The 15,753-nt window shown below is 39.5% G+C and overlaps 2 protein-coding genes across 3 annotated transcripts; both read right to left on the bottom strand.

Moving 5' to 3' along the window:
- Positions 1-1,875: 1,875 nt before the first annotated feature.
- cist1 (colon, intestine and stomach enriched 1) lies at positions 1,876-8,708 on the bottom strand. Its single transcript, XM_085433064.1, has 4 exons — positions 8,554-8,708; positions 6,440-6,841; positions 4,656-4,819; positions 1,876-3,173 (listed from the first exon to the last, which is right to left on the bottom strand). Exons 1-4 carry the CDS (start codon positions 8,612-8,614, stop codon positions 3,129-3,131), a joined length of 672 nt encoding a protein of 223 aa, XP_085289190.1. The 5' UTR covers positions 8,615-8,708; the 3' UTR covers positions 1,876-3,128.
- A 1,321-nt stretch (positions 8,709-10,029) lies between these two features.
- Positions 10,030-14,814, bottom strand: mpv17l2 (MPV17 mitochondrial inner membrane protein like 2). 2 transcript variants are annotated; one of them, XM_085433062.1, is made up of 6 exons: positions 14,741-14,814; positions 13,688-13,906; positions 13,154-13,315; positions 12,781-12,857; positions 12,244-12,372; positions 10,030-11,145 (listed from the first exon to the last, which is right to left on the bottom strand). In XM_085433062.1, exons 2-6 carry the CDS (start codon positions 13,875-13,877, stop codon positions 11,047-11,049), a joined length of 657 nt encoding a protein of 218 aa, XP_085289188.1. In that variant the 5' UTR covers positions 13,878-13,906; positions 14,741-14,814; the 3' UTR covers positions 10,030-11,046. The 2 variants fall into 2 exon arrangements, with proteins under 2 accessions (XP_085289188.1, XP_085289189.1); XM_085433063.1 differs by lacking the exon at positions 14,741-14,814 and adding an exon at positions 14,624-14,728.
- Between the last annotated feature and the right edge of the window lie 939 nt (positions 14,815-15,753).

The following is a 15,753-nucleotide window of genomic DNA, read 5'->3' as shown; positions in this document are numbered from 1 at the left end:
TTTTATTGCTGCAAATTAGTCACTTGCTTTTAGACTTCAAACTCTGCTGCATGCAGAGGTCCGTGCCCTTCCGTCACTGCGACGTCAGCCAGCGGATCACATGGCAGGAAGCGAAGCCGCGAGACGTAAACAAGCTCACTACGCCGGCCACGAGGTCTGTGGCAGGCCAGCTTCACGCCCGGTGCAGCTGAGTGCACCTGGCTGCTGAAGCGCCTTTGTACCTTTTTACTATTCGATTGATCTGGCACGTACACCTGATTCCGTTTGTTTTGTTTATCTGTCATTTATTTAGGTCACTTAAACTTATCGGCGGTGATATGGTTCTGTTTTTTCCTCCACGTTTTTGGTTAAAATTACGTTTTATGGACTGTCAGTCTGCGCTCACCTTGCTAGTACTGGATAAGACTATCTTTTGCATTAACACGTGTTCATAATTCACTTAATACGTGGCATAGATTTATTTAGATTTATGAATATTTAATAATGTGATGGAGTCATTCCTGTGAGATTTTTGGTCCGTATTGACACGAGAGCGTCACACACGGTTGCTGCAGAACTGTCGGCTGCACGATCGAACCCTGTAGATGACTGCGTGGGAAAATCCCTGCAGATCAGCAGTTTCTGAAATACTGGGACCAGCCCATCTGACACCACCAACCATGTTCAAAGTCACTTAAATCACTTCTTTTTTTTTTTTTTTTACCTCATTCTTATGCTTAGTTTGAACTTCTGCAGGTTGTCATGAGCATGTACACATGCTTAAATGTTGCTGCCATGTGATTGGCTAAATAGATATTTGTGGGGTACCTTACAAAGTGGCCAGTGAGTGTATGCTACAGACCATCAGCCATCGTTGTGAATTTGTCTATGTTTGAGTCCGGTATTGAAAAAAAGTGGAAGATTTTACAAGAAAAAGAACAAAGTTTTAAATACTTGTTTGCGTTAAGACTACTAAGTTTGTTTTGCGTTCCTTTTGAGTAATGATTGTGCCCGTTCTCAGAATATTAGAGGAAATTTATTTTCACAAAGTAACTTCATCAGCAGATTTGGATCATTATAACAAAAGATCAAAGTTTAAGAGATGCTCAAATAGTTCTTTCCCTGATATGCCATCTGACCTGATTGCAGTGCTTCTTTCCCTGTACTTATCTCAGCATTAACAATAAAACAAGAGCAGTGCAGTGGTATCTGAGGAATTTTACGAGATCGATCTTTTAGCCAGTCCTAATTTGCCCTGTTTGTTTCCTTGCACGAGTTGCACACATAGTCTTTTTTTCACTGAGTGTGTCTTTCTCTCTGGAATTTAAACCTCTCTTTTACTTTCCACTGTCAGCTTGTGCAACTCTTTAGATCCAAAAAAGTTCAGTTACACTCATAAAAGGTCTTGTGCTTTAACCAAACAAGGCTTTCATGTTAATGCCTCACATCTGAGATTCCCACAGCTTGTTTTTGTGTCTCTCTTAAAGGGTTAAAGGGTTTCCTCACAAAATATGAATCATTTACAGTTCTAATACAAACAAAACCGCTTGAGTGGTCACACTTTCATGTAGCCCATTTATATTTTCATTGGCAGGATGTCTTGGTAATGAGGTCCCAGTCACATTCTTATCCAGACGCTCATTTGGTTTAGCCTCAATCGCCAGTCCTCTTAAATAGTCATGGCCTTTTTGGGTAATCCTCACCTTCGAGCCCTGGAGATGTTTCTCTTTATCTTTGGAGTGTGAGTCATGTGTCTGAGGAGCTCTGGCATGTTGGTACATAGCTGAAGACGTAGGTTAAAGGAAGTTGCTGGTGGGGTTTTCCAGATAACTGGCTGGGTAAAAGGTTTACGTAATCTTAACCTGAGGTAGCAACAAGGGACACATTACAGGAAAGTGAAAAACACCACATCAATGTTTTTATTTTCATTAAAACATCACAATTATGTAGTTGGTACACAGCATGTCATCGTCCCGATTTACAAAACACTGACTTATTAAATCATTTTGTTGAAATGGCAGGAAAGCATTCAAGTCACTGCAAAATTGAGTGTAGGATAGCAGATTTGCCACACAGACTCAGTGTGACAGCATTTCATGAAAAAAGTTACTTTGAGCCACAATTAAAATGTCTAGAAATATGACTTTTATCATTTTTGTGCAGGCTAGCTCAGGGATATTAATTATTAAGGCATTTAAAGCAGAAAGGATCCAATTCTATATTTGAATATGTTTATAAGCATAAGCAAATCTGTTTACATTCATCAAGATTAGCAAGACAAAGTAGAATTGCACGTGTTTTTGTTGGAAATGAGTCCCGAGATTTTCCTGAACCTGGAAACATTTCTGATGTGACTAATGTGAATGGCCTGATATTAATTTTAGAGTGAACATAGAAATAATTAGCGGTACCTGTTTTAGTGCATACAAATACACAAGTATTTTTTCTATCAGTAATAAGAACATGAGCCTATTGTTTAGTGTTTTTAGCCATAAAGATTCTGTCAGTGGCCCCACAGTTTTTCTGATATTTCCAGTGCATAACACATTTATTAGACTACCTGCTATTAGAAAAACAAAAGAAAAATATTTTTGAACTGTGCCAAAAAGCTCATTTAAAACAAGTTTAAAACACTGAGGATGTCTGTAGGAAGTCAGAAATTAATCAAGCATGACGTTCAAGCAGTAATTGTTCTGTTCAAGAAACTTTTTGCGTCTGAGCTTTGCTTGCACAGAAGACCTCAGACCCCACAATTCATACATCATATATGCCACTCCAGATAAGATCACATTTGTACACTTGTACATTCCAGTTATGACTTTGTTAAAGCGTTATGTAAAATCGAAATCTGCACTCTTATTAAATCACTAGTGTAATTCTGAGTTGTAGTGCTTACAAGATTATACATGTCACCAGTTTAGCAAGCGTTATGTATGAAGGTTTACCTTTCAGGCTGATTTTCAGATTTTACTATGGAGGAAGCGACAGTTGTAGTTAGCTGATTACACTTAATTAAAACCAAAATGAATGAGGCCAAAATATTTCACTGGCATTGAATAAAGTGCTACGTAAAGCCGAGCCTGATGATGTCAGAGTCGTTCGGCAGGTTGGACCCGTCCCGGGCCTTCGGCGTCCACAAGCGCATTCTGTCATTTCGAGTAGTGGGCGAACGGAGACTCCTCATTCACTTTGCCCTGAGAGTTCACAGAAAACAAACAACCCATTCACAGTTAACCAGCAGTCAGCGTGGTGATAAAGTGCCTGCACTGAATGTCCAGTACCTGCTTTACCATCTGAACTAAAGTGGTTCTTTTACAGTACAATGTGTTCTGTTGTTTTTCTTTTATCCGATTACAGTGATAGGCATTCTTTTCCCCGTTCAGATTAACAATAGGTGAAGTCTTTGCGGTCCCGCTTTAGGCATATTAATGTAATTAACGTTAAGGACTGACAATCAGCTGACGGAGACAAGCCTCTGAAAAAACCGTCTTTTTACCCGTTTTAAATGTTAAATTAGTGAATGTGAGAAGGGATTACCATGTGAAGATGAGGTTGAGAAACTCCTGGGAAGGGAAGCTTAAATGTTTCATACTTATCTTATTCTCTTTTCTCATAATGTCAGGAATAATCAAAAGGAAATTGCTGAGAATGTGTGAAGAAAAAAAGCGTCATGGATGTGGTCATACATGGACATTATCTAGATCATATTATCCGATTTCTACAGGGGATTGTTTGTCATTTATTAACCCTGCAAGTTATCATTAAGTCCCGACCTGCTCATATTGGAGGATCAGTTGTTTTTCAGCTCATGTTGTCGGATATGTAGCTCGTACGGTATAAAGTACACTCCAGCACAATGCCCAGTCATGCAGCAATAAAGATTTACACTCGTAGAACACCTTATAAAGAACACTGGTCCGTACAGCGCTGCAGGTCTTGTTTTGCAGCGGTTACCAGAATAGCAGTATTTTATTCTATTTCACACATATTGGCAGCCTCATTGTGGGTCATCTGAAAAGTCTTTGTGATATTGTCTCTGCACACTAGATACATACATGAACTTGTAAGTGCTCCGTAAGTGTGAGAGAGAAGGTTTGCTTTTCAGAAATCCCATTCTTGATTAGACCCTTGCTGCTGAGATTGAGATATGCCAACAGTTTAAAACTATCTGGCGACGCGCTGATGCGGCTCTAATGATAAGCTTCTCTTGAGAAATAGTCACCACACTTTTCACACACAGACAATCCACTCACACTTCCTGTTCGTGTAAATGAGAAACCACTGTCCTCATTACTAAGGAGACAGGAACAAGAAGAAGACGACATTTAATGCTGGGAAACTTTTACGTGTTACTCATGGTGGGGGGCTGACAGTTAACATCCCCGTGAAGCAAAATCCTGGAACGTGTTGGCCTTGCTCCAAATCCATGTTACGGGCAAATCCATGTTTTCTACGTGTTAACCAGCACCTGCCTCCCCCTGCTGGGATGAGTAACCTACAGCAGGCAGAGCCTCATACTAAAACTCATGAATTATATTCTTGAAACAATATTCAAGAAGTTTGTCATTTTGTGTGTTTCAGTGCTGATTTTTAAGATGTATACCAGACCTACAGTAAGATTAAGATTAGGATTCACCCTCTGGAACTGTGAATATCTGTCACGTTTTCTATCTCACCATCGGCATATCTTCGAGCCTCTCAAAATTGGATCTCGGCGATCGGATACATTTCACTGTGAGTACCACGAGAACGAGGGCGAGGACGATACAGAAGATGCAAATGATAGCGACTAGGCCGGGGTTTGACGCCAGGTCATCTTTTTCCCAGTCGGGTGAAAAACCTGAGGGGGAGACAAACAGAGAAACGATGAGATAAACAAATGCAATATTTGCTGGACACAGCTGAAATTATACTAATGTAAGAAGAAATCATATTTGCTTTGCACAAGTCACACCATTGGTTTTATGCCTCATTTATTAATTGACTTAAACAAACAACTGCCCAGGGGAATTTATTTGTCATGACAAATAAATTCCCCTGGGCAGTTGTTTGTCACTTATGGATATAGTTGTTTTTCTCATCACAATGCTTATCCAGTTTATCACAAGCCAGTATTCTTTGTGTTATTGTTCTTTTCAATAGATGCAGCCTTCCAAAAACTTATGATCATGATAACAGAGCTGATCAGAGAAGTCAGGGACCTCCGTGAGAAGTTCAGAGCCTTCCGTTAATCCTGCAGCACTGACCCTGTTCATGCTAGGGTATTGCCTCTGGATTAGCCATTTAACAACATAGACGAAATGAACTGCAATGACCGGAGGCAAATAAAGCAATGGTAAGTTCTTAAAGTTTGCTGATTTCTGCCTTGTGACTTTCATATTAATCAGCCTGGTAGTTTAGATGCTTTCTCCCTGCTGAAGACAATAGACAATAGGTTATTCATATTTAAGCTCTAATTTGGCTTTTTTTTTTCTTCTTTTTGTGTTTGTTTGTGTCCTAGATGGTCTGACTCAGCGGGTGGGGGTAAACGCTGTTTCTGAGTTTGCCTTCGCCCAAGCAGTGCAGAAATGTCTCCGCTACCCTTCAGAAAACATGGGTGGTGCAGGATGCCTGATATCCAGTTTGATCCCCGAGTAAACTAAAAAAAATAAGTGACCTGTATCCAATACATGTAACAAAGAAACTTTTTCAAAAATATAATAAATTACTTTGTAATTGATACAGAGATGTCTGTCATTTTTATTACATAATGCCAGATGCTTCATTTTATAGGGATATTATTATGGACATGACAAATTGTAAGACAATGTCCAGTATTTTATGGGTTTCCTATTTGGGGATCATATACAATTGTCTTTTTTGCAGGTTTAAGTATTGCTGGTAATTTGCAGCGGTTTTTTATTAATACAAATACCTTTTAAGTACTGATTTTTAATCATGACTTTATTGTTTCAATAGTAACCAAGGGTGCAAAAGTGATGGAAAATCAACATCAGAGTTCAACAGTGATTCAATATCAGAATCTGAGATTGTTTCAACATTAACAGTGTTTGAAAATTTGACGTTGAATCAATGTCAGTGTTCAACATTGATTCAATATCAAAACATGACGTTGTTTCAATATTAGAAAAGGGTGCAAAAGTGACATTGGGTCAACGTCAGATTTCAACGTTGATTCAATAGAAGCACCTGATATTGAAACAATGTTTAGTCAATGTCTCCTTGCTATCTGGGTCTTGTCATCAAAATTTCATTGAAACCTGAGAAGAAATCCACCATAACATGCAAATGAATTTAATCTGTGCACGCAAAAGCATTTTGTTTGTTTTAGGTCATAAAGTATGGCACTGCTATGTATAAATTTGTCCATCTGTATTGTTTCTCACTGTCCTTGAACCCCCAAAAGTGCATTAATTTCTTTTAAAATGGCAAAAAAAGAGCGGACTGGATGTTTTTTGACCTGTGTCGGTTGTGTTCACAGTGGTGGTTGCAGTGATGTTTGGTGATGCTGATGCAGATGGGAGTGTTGTTTCAGTTGGCAAAGCTGTCTCATTTGATGTCTGGTTGTTTGCTGTGGTTTGAGGAGGTGGGCTGGGGGTGGTGTCGTCTGTCTGCTGCGTTTTTGGTGAAGCCGAAGTGATGATGGTCGTGGACTGCACTGTCGTTTCAGCTGTAGTTGGATGTGTTGTCGTTTCAGCTGTAGTTGGATGTGTTGTCGTTTCAGCTGTAGTTGGATGTGTTGTCGTTTCAGCTGTGGTTGGATGTGTTGTTCTTTCAGTGGTAGTCTGGAGTATTGTTGTTTGTGAGTATGGTTTGTTAGTGGTTGTTTGTGCAGTGGATGAGCTGGAGGAAGTGGTGGTTTCTGCAGAGCAGCAAACAGCACATAAATATAAGATGCTGCATTCACACCTTATTGAGATAATGATCAAGTGGTTTGTTGGCATCTTAAAGGTGCCAACAAACCACAAAGAAAGTTTTATTTACATTTTTCCATACTTGCACTGGATGTTTTTAATGCATGAGAGCACTAATGCAGACAAGCATGGCTTAATGCTGTGCACTAACCCTAGCCCTTCCTATTGACAGAGCATGGTGTTGTTGTAATCATCAAAAAGTTCTGACACAAAATAATTGCTTTGTATGATTTTTTTCTATAACCAACTTTTAGATCATTGAATATCCCAGAGTTTGAATAGCAAAATACATATCTGATGTCTGACACAGACTAACAGAACGTTGCTGGTACTTAAATTTTTGGTAAACTCTATAATAAGGATATATTTCAGCTGCATTTTACTCAAAATTATTGCTGAAAAATCGTTTTATTGAGTGCAAAATATAGTACAAAAATAAATCCCAGGTGATTCTGAAGTGGTCATGTAGGCTCTTATTTCACATTTGATTCGTTTTAATCAAGTAACCCTACCTTAACCTAAATATAAGCTTTATTATCACAGATTAGAAATTTTGAATGCTACACCTTTAAATTCACTATTCTGGAGTTTTGCCACTATTACTTAAGTCACATGTAATTAACATGATAGTAATGATGCATTACGCAAAGCTCACTTTCATCATGGAACTCTGTAAGTTTCATCTTCTAGTCACCGCCCACACCCACTCACACCACGTTTATCATAAAATCATGTTAAGGAAGCTACGTATGTTAGATTCACATCCCTGAGACAATAACAATCTATATGTGCATCATCTTTGTGGCCTCGGACTGTTTATGAAGACGGTTTTAGATTTCTTTACGGAGCCGTGTGGGATTGAAGTTTGGCAGGTGTTTGAGTGTAGGCACTTTAGGGTTCAGGTTGGGGTCCTCATCAACACTGTAGCTGCTCTACCTGTTACTGTTTTACCCCTAAAATCCGCTTTGTGTACAAAGAAAACACACCGGAAAACCTTCAAACTATGACGAAGCTGAGATTTTAAGTGGTAAATACATGAGCGTTTAGGAGCTTTAAATCACATAACTGTACTTGTACAGTTATGGGATGTGGGCAAAGATCCAGAGGAGCTTAAGGTAAGAATGCTGTGACAACTTTCTGAGGCAAGAAACGACTTTAAACTTGACAAAAGAACAAAAACAAAGTAAATTTCAGAAAACTACGACATGCTGCAAGTGTCTAAAAGCAGATTGTGTTGGCGCATAGCAGTGGGTCAGGTAATATTAAAGCAATTGCAACGTGTGTTCAGTAAAGTGTTTGCCACAGGAGGCTCGACTTCAGCTCACTATCACTGATTAAATATTAGCCCCAGTCTACACCCAGGTGTGAACTTCCCCTTATGTTTTACAGATACACGCTTTACTTATGATATGAATTTTGTAGTAATGAACAGCAACAGAATGAATACAAATGTGTCTGTGACAACACACAGTTGCTTCTTATTACACTTAAAACAAGAGCCAGTGCCGCGCTGCCACAGGCAAACCGGCCGACTGTCTCTCACTGCACGAAGCTTCCTGTTTGCATAAATTTGCACTTCTACAAGACTTCAGCCTAACGTTCAAACATATAGAACACAAAATTTTGAGAAGTGAAAACTTGTTGAAAAATGCTGACTTACCACTGATGACTGTCGCTGTTAACAGGGACACCAGCAGAGTGAGGTGCATCGTTGCGGGCATGTTGAGAGGGGAAGTGGCTGGCAGTCATATCAGTGACATTCACAGACAAACGCACATGCACACACATGCGGTAACTACATCCTTGACAGCAGGATGTGCTCCAAACACGGGCTGTTGCATATCAAGCATTAAACCCTTCACACTATCAGTCAATATTTAAACAAGGTTGTGTGTGTTTGCTTTTGCTTCTATTCCTGCTGCAGGCAGCTGCAGATTAGTTTTTACTTCTAAAATAGATTTTAAACATGAAAGTTGTCTCATGCTGCCAGCTGCAATGACCTATGCTATCCCAGGTCTTTTACTCTGCACTGTGCAGGCTGCTTATGCTGCAGCACAGAGCTGGACACTTTATTTTTGATGAAACAAGAAAATCATTTTGTCCACTGCACGTTTGACACTTTTGTTGAATCAGGTGCAGTGGAGCTTATTTCTGCCTCGCATGTTATTCTTTTTAAGTTGAGTCTTCAATTTTACTTTCTTTCATTTTTATGCTGTTTTAAGGTTTTTGATATTGTGTACATCACTGAAACTTTATACATACAGACCAGTCGTTGTGTAAATTTGACTTCTTGGCATCCATCCTTCCCCTGAGACCATTTCTGATGAGGCCTCAGTGAACAGTAGTGAACAGTAGCTGAAGGGTCAGGTGTGTCTCTCAGGTCACGTTTCGGGTCTTTTCTGGATGTTTTCATTTTTCAAAACGACGTGACTTTCAGACATCGTTCATCTGCTGTAGATATTCAGTTGTCTCTTTGTTTTTCTTAGGTCACACTGCCATCCAGAGGTTCCCAGCTTAGAGCTCTTTAGGAACCTCCATGCTGGCACAACACAACACGCGGTGTTATCGTTGGCATATTTCAGACTCGGCCAAATAAATGGGAACAAATTATGCATTGTTGTGATGGGCTGCTAGCAACAACATGCCCTGCTAATGTTTCCTCTGAAAATGGTACAGAACAAGGACTGGAGTGAAAATGAGTAAAAAGGCAGTCAATGTCCAAAGGAAACAACTGAAAGAGATCTAGGGAACTATTGCTTAAAGCCACTTTAAAAATCCAAGAAAGTCTGGTTATTGTGAAGGAGAATATTTGAAAATGAGGGGTGGCTCAAGAATTTTGCACAGTATTAAAGAATACATTTATATAAATGTCATTCATATGAGAATAACTGTAACATTGTCCCTAATATCTCCTGTTAAAACACTAACACAGTGATGGTAATAGCCTCCTCCATTATAAGGAGGGCAAATATAACCATATTTACTTTTGGGTTATAAAAATAAGGGGGGGGGGGGGGGGGGGGGGCGCTTTATCCCATTTAATTCTCAATTGCTTCAATATTGATAACATGTTGTAACATAATGTGTCCAAACTAAAGTATATGGATAATTAGGATAGAACCACAAAAGTGCCAAAAGAAAGGTTTTTTTTTTTATTTGATTTGAATTTATGTGAAAATAAATTCTTCAGCATTCAGAAATCTTAGCAGACTTCTGATACATGGCTCCTCAGTTCTTTTACACAGGTAGTACACCAATGATGCATTTTATGTGGAGAACTCTGGGAAAATATTTCATATAATAAATACATTATACGAACGCAGCAGCAGCACCGAAGATGGTGTCGCTCCCCACCCTCACAGTGTTTATGCTAACACCATTTATACTGGTTTTTCTCCCCCCATCATCACATAAACTAAATCATCACTGGACCAGCCAAAGCTAAAAAATAAAAATCATCAATAAATTAAACTGGTAGAAATATACAGTCAGTTTTACAGTAACTAGTGAAAAACTACTGCACAGTTAAAAATTACTTATTTTCAACGGTTATTCTATGTGATATGACAAAATACAAATAGATCCATAATCATGCTTCATTTGACCTCAGAGGGTCAAGTTAAATGGAGTGATTGACATTAAAACAAACGCAGCACTGGATGATATATTAAGGCAATGTTCAAAGACGCGGTTTGCTGCTGAAGCAGTTATGTAGTAGAGCTCTCTCACATCAATATTGATTGTTTTTTTTGTTTTTTTAATAAAGCATATTAAAAAAAATAAAGTAAAAGCATTACTAGAATCAGATTTAAAATTTGGGTCCAATGACTTTTGGGACTTTTTAAACCTTCCCCTTAACAGCCGCTCAATTCACTCTGACAGTAAATGCTGTACCTGAGGGCAGTGAAACAGCTTCTCATCCATGCGCACATCATTCACACATAAACAGACACATTTAAACTCTTTGGGAGTTAAGAAGAAGTGTACCAGCACTTTAACTTCAAACTTCCCAGAGACGCATCAGTTTAAATCTGAGTGACCAACACAGGAACACACACTGTTGCATGAACACAACAGTCCGACAGCAGTTCCAAAGGGAGGAAGAGTATAAATGCATAAAAACAGCAACACGTATCATCTCTACTGAGCTTCTTTAAGCCTTCTCCTCCAACGGTTTGGACTGTGGCAGCACTTCCTTCTGTACATCCGCAACATTGCTGTCTAATGCCAGCTCAGCATGGGGGTCGTCTTTCTGTCAAGACAATACAAATCAGTGGATGCATTGACATGATCAACATCACTTCACTTTTGTACATAAGTGATTAGAAAAGTCAGAGATGCAATGAACCTCATGGGCAGCGCTGGTGAGTAAGAGTCCCAATATACCGTATTAATCCTTTTGAGCTCATACTGAGCCTTTGTAGAGCCCCTCAGTTCACCCACTGTCAGCCTCCTGCTTAAAGCAGCTTTCCTCCGACTGGCTGCCTGTATACTGGAACCTATGGTTCAGCAGGGATGGCGTTGGCAGTACAGGGATGGCCTGTCTATCTGCAGGGAGCTCTGCTGTATGATGGAGGCAGCATACAAAGTATGTGGTGCAACCCATCTGTAGATCATTCCCTCTTGTGCTGTTGTTGGTCAACCAGCCGTGGAGAGAGAGTTCATTTGACATTCAAAGAGCTGAAGTGAAACTGTTACAAACAATGAATAGTGTCCACTGTAGCTGCCTGCGCTTTCCATGCTGCTTTTCTTAATCTTTGAAATTTTCTTCATACACAGCAAAATCTCCAGTGTTAAATTAACACTGGAGAGTGTCTATATGGGTCCACACCTCTGAGTGTTAAATACAACACCGTTGAGTGTTAAATTAACACTTTTGACAGTGTTATATGTTTGGAAAATAACTCAAAATGTTAGAAATATTCCAGTGTTAGAAAATCAGCACTGCTCAGTGTTAGCCATTGTTAATCTTCAAAACTGACTAGGTTACTTTTAAACATATAACACTGTCAAAAGTGTTAATTTAACACTCAGAGGTGTGGACCCATATAGACACTCTCCAGTGTTAATTTAACACTGGAGATTTTGCTGTGTAGTTCTTCCATTTCTGGTGAACTCCACTGTCACACTCTTCCCTATTTCCGCCCACTTGTCAGTCAATCAGCATAGAGCAGAAACATACCATCTGCTTCCAGTGACACACAGTTTCAGCTCCATTCGCCATCCCAGAGGAAATGTGTATGCAGACAGAACACACACAGCTGGGAGGAGCTGCACACAGCACCGTACAGCTGTTAATTGGTAAAATAAGAGGTAACAAAACCAAAAACTTCCTGTGTGGTTGACTTACTCTGTGTTTGAGGTAAGAGAGGTAGGTGTCCCACCCTAAGGTGACAAAGTTGATGTACACGACGCGGAACTTGGGCGAGAGAAAGTAGAAGTTGATCATCTGAGCAGCGGGCCAAACACAGCAGTCTACCTGTCAGCAAGAACAACACACATAAGATAAACAAGCAGGTACTAATTACTCAGAGAAACAGACAAGAGGGGGGAAGTGTGCTCCGTCTGCTCAGCAGGTTACCAGCTGAGACTGGGAGGTTTTATCTGCTCTGCTGGGTTGGGTTTTTTTTTTTTTTTAACCTTCTGAGTAACAACAACAACCTCAAGATTTAAGACAGAAGAGCACAGAGCTAAATTACTACATGTAACTTATAGTCGTAACTCGTAAAGTTCCTCTGTTTGCCGTGTAGAGCACAGTTATATTTTATATTACTTAATGTTCAGCTACAGTTTAAACGCTAAATTCTCATCTTCTGTTAAAGACAAAGAAGAATTTCAGTTGGGATGAATGAAGAACAATTAATGTTCAACCTCCAGGTTTACTTACCTTGTAAAATTCCCAGAACTTGCCTCTAAACTCTGCCCATCCTTCAGATAAACTGCGCCCCTCCATGAGATCCATACCTGTGATAAACAGTTTTCTGTCAGACATGCGTCAACGCCACACTTTATTAAAACCACCCTCAGATAAGCGCTCTTATAAACATGAACTGCTAAATTTGAGCCTACTCGAAACAGATACCCTTTGAACCCCATATATGTCTTATACGCGGGGGTTTTCCTTACCCACATCTTTATGCGCAACCTTTGCCTCTGTACATGATCTCTCAAGTGTGCGCGTCACTGACAAACTGTTCATGTGCTCACACCCTGAACAACGTGTGAGAAGCAGGACTTAGTACCAGTAAAATCCTTCTCACCTAAAAAATACCACACGCCCAGGGTCGGGGAAGCAACCAGCTGGTCCACCACAACCTTCTTGACCAAGGTTTTGAGAGCTTTGCCCGCGTACACTCTGTCCAGCCAGATGTACCAGTAGTGCAGGAGAGGACCCATGGAGCAGCCCACGGCAAACATGCGAGCTTTGAAGCCAAACAGAGAACAGCCGTGCATGAAATAAATCATGATAGCCTAACATGAGATTATTACAAAATAGTAGGAGTTCCTTTTTATTTTGTAAGAATTGTTTTTTAAAAAGTGTTTAAGCATAATCCTGTTGGCAGAATCTTTACTGCTGACAACTACATTTGTTTTTGCATATGTTCTTTGGCATGCTCTCCTCTGTATCCCCAAATCAAATGATAATTCTAACAACAATGCAGATGCTTTTGTCCAAAATTACTTGAGTTCATTATATTTTTATTTTAGAAACTGTACAGATCTGGAGCTCTCCTGCATATCAGCCAAAATAAGAAAATGGTGTATGACATTAAATGCATAAAACTCTGTGTCACCTGTTCGGCTCCAGTCTCTGATTTTGCCAGGATCCCTGTGTTTCTCCCGAGTCTGCTGTAGGATGTCTCCCAGAGACAGCATCACCCCTCCACTCATGATATTGGTGACCAGCAGGTAGCGGCCTTGGAAGAACGGCCTCCAGGAGAACCGTATCCGGACCAGAAACTCTTTACCCGCACGGGGAAGCATGATGTTCAGACAGGAGAAAGTACAGTCATCTGTGGAGAAGAAGGAAAAAGACAAACATTTAGGGTTCATGCACGGAAAGCCAGCGGATAGGTAGATTCATTGTACTAAACAAGTTGTAATAAAAGGAGTAAAACAAATGACACAACTTGATCTTCCAACACAGGGAGAGAGGAAATATAATGCTAGCTGACACGTGGAGGCATGTTTGTTCACCTGTGAGTGTAAATGCACGTGCCTGTGTAAATTACCAGTCAAATACTAAAATATCGTGAGATTTAGCGAGAACACTACTTGGTCCCTATTATTTGTTGATTTTGCGCCGCACTGTTTTCTCACTTAAAACCTAAAAGCAATTTTATGTGCACAACGTATATTATATATACACAAACTGCGAACCTCTGTGAGAAGAATACCACATATCGTTAGCTTCATAGCATAATTGCCTAAGTCAATGACTTAGGCACTTATGCTATGAAGCTAACGATATGTAGTTTAAACACCACTACAGACTTTATTAATCTCCGAAAGTGCTGAAAAAGCTGTAAAGCTCCGAGTTCAAAGTTCAACTATCCAGCTGCTGCTCGTTAGCTAGTTTCTGGTCTAACAGCTCAGAGACGAACACTTTATGTTTTCTGTTTAAAACAATCCAGTCCCGGTCGGCACTGACGTTTACATGAAATTTTACATTCGGTTTTACAATGATACCAGTGAACGCGACATGCAACAGAGAGACAGATGAGGCGAACCTGAGCCGGTATGTGCGTTTCCGCGTAGATGATGCGTTTCCCTGACTTAACAACGCAACATTAATAAACACACTAATCCACCAGCAATGAAGAGCGAAACGACGATAAAAACCTTACAGGAAAGAGAAGTTTTTTTCTTGTATCCGCAGACTGCATCCACGACCTGACGTGCTCTTGGACGGGTGAGCAAATGACTGATTAGCGCAGTGATGTGATGGCGACACCTGCTGGTCGGGAGGAACAACGAAAACTCGTTGTACAAAGAACACCCACCCCCCACGTTCTTGGACACCCCACATTTCTTTATATTTTGCTTCCAAGAAGCCAGACTCTCGTGTAATTTTTTTAAAGTGGTTGTGAGTAAACGTTTTCCAGACTTCATGATAGTCTTTAAAAGCTTTTCTTGGATATTGGCCGTGTTTTCACCCATTTTGAGTCTAGTCCTTGTTCCTGACCATTTTGAGAGGGATGCTGTTTGTTTGTTAAGCCAGTTAACACTGACATATAAATCACTGAGGCATAGAAGTTACTAGATTCAGTGGATGAACGAGTGCTGTGTCCACACAAGGAGGAATATTGGGACTTTATGTCAAACCAGTGATTTATGGCCCCCTGTCAAATCATTTATGACTTAGGACAGTAATAAAGGAAGTAATAAAAGTTAATGGCAGTAATATTTTTTATGAATATCATAACATTATGATAGTTCATAATTCGGTAATAATCAATAATCATATGTCCCAAAAATATATTTTGCACAAGTTGAAACATGTGCAATCTTAAATAGAAATACAGTATATCTATCTATCTATCTATCTATCTATCTATCTATCTATCTATCTATCTATCTATACATACATACATACATACATACATACATACATACAAATATACATATACATACATACATACATACATACATACATACATACAAATATACATATACATATATATGTATAGATAGATAGATAGATAGATAGATAGATAGATAGATAGATAGATAGATAGATAGATAGATAGATAGATATACTGTATTTCTATTTAAGATTGCACATGTTTAAAATTCCAAAATAAATCAATTTTCCGTAAAGCAACTGCCCTGACACATGCCTTACAATTTACAGACAACA

This window comes from Copadichromis virginalis, linkage group LG15, assembly GCF_057382275.1.
Source record: "Copadichromis virginalis isolate Kocher_CV1m ecotype Utaka linkage group LG15, C_Virginalis_male_GT1.1, whole genome shotgun sequence".
NCBI classification, from domain to species: Eukaryota; Metazoa; Chordata; class Actinopteri; order Cichliformes; family Cichlidae; genus Copadichromis; species Copadichromis virginalis.
The sequence above is the reverse complement of the archived record's forward strand: the minus strand, read 5'-3'. Positions and strand labels throughout refer to the sequence as shown.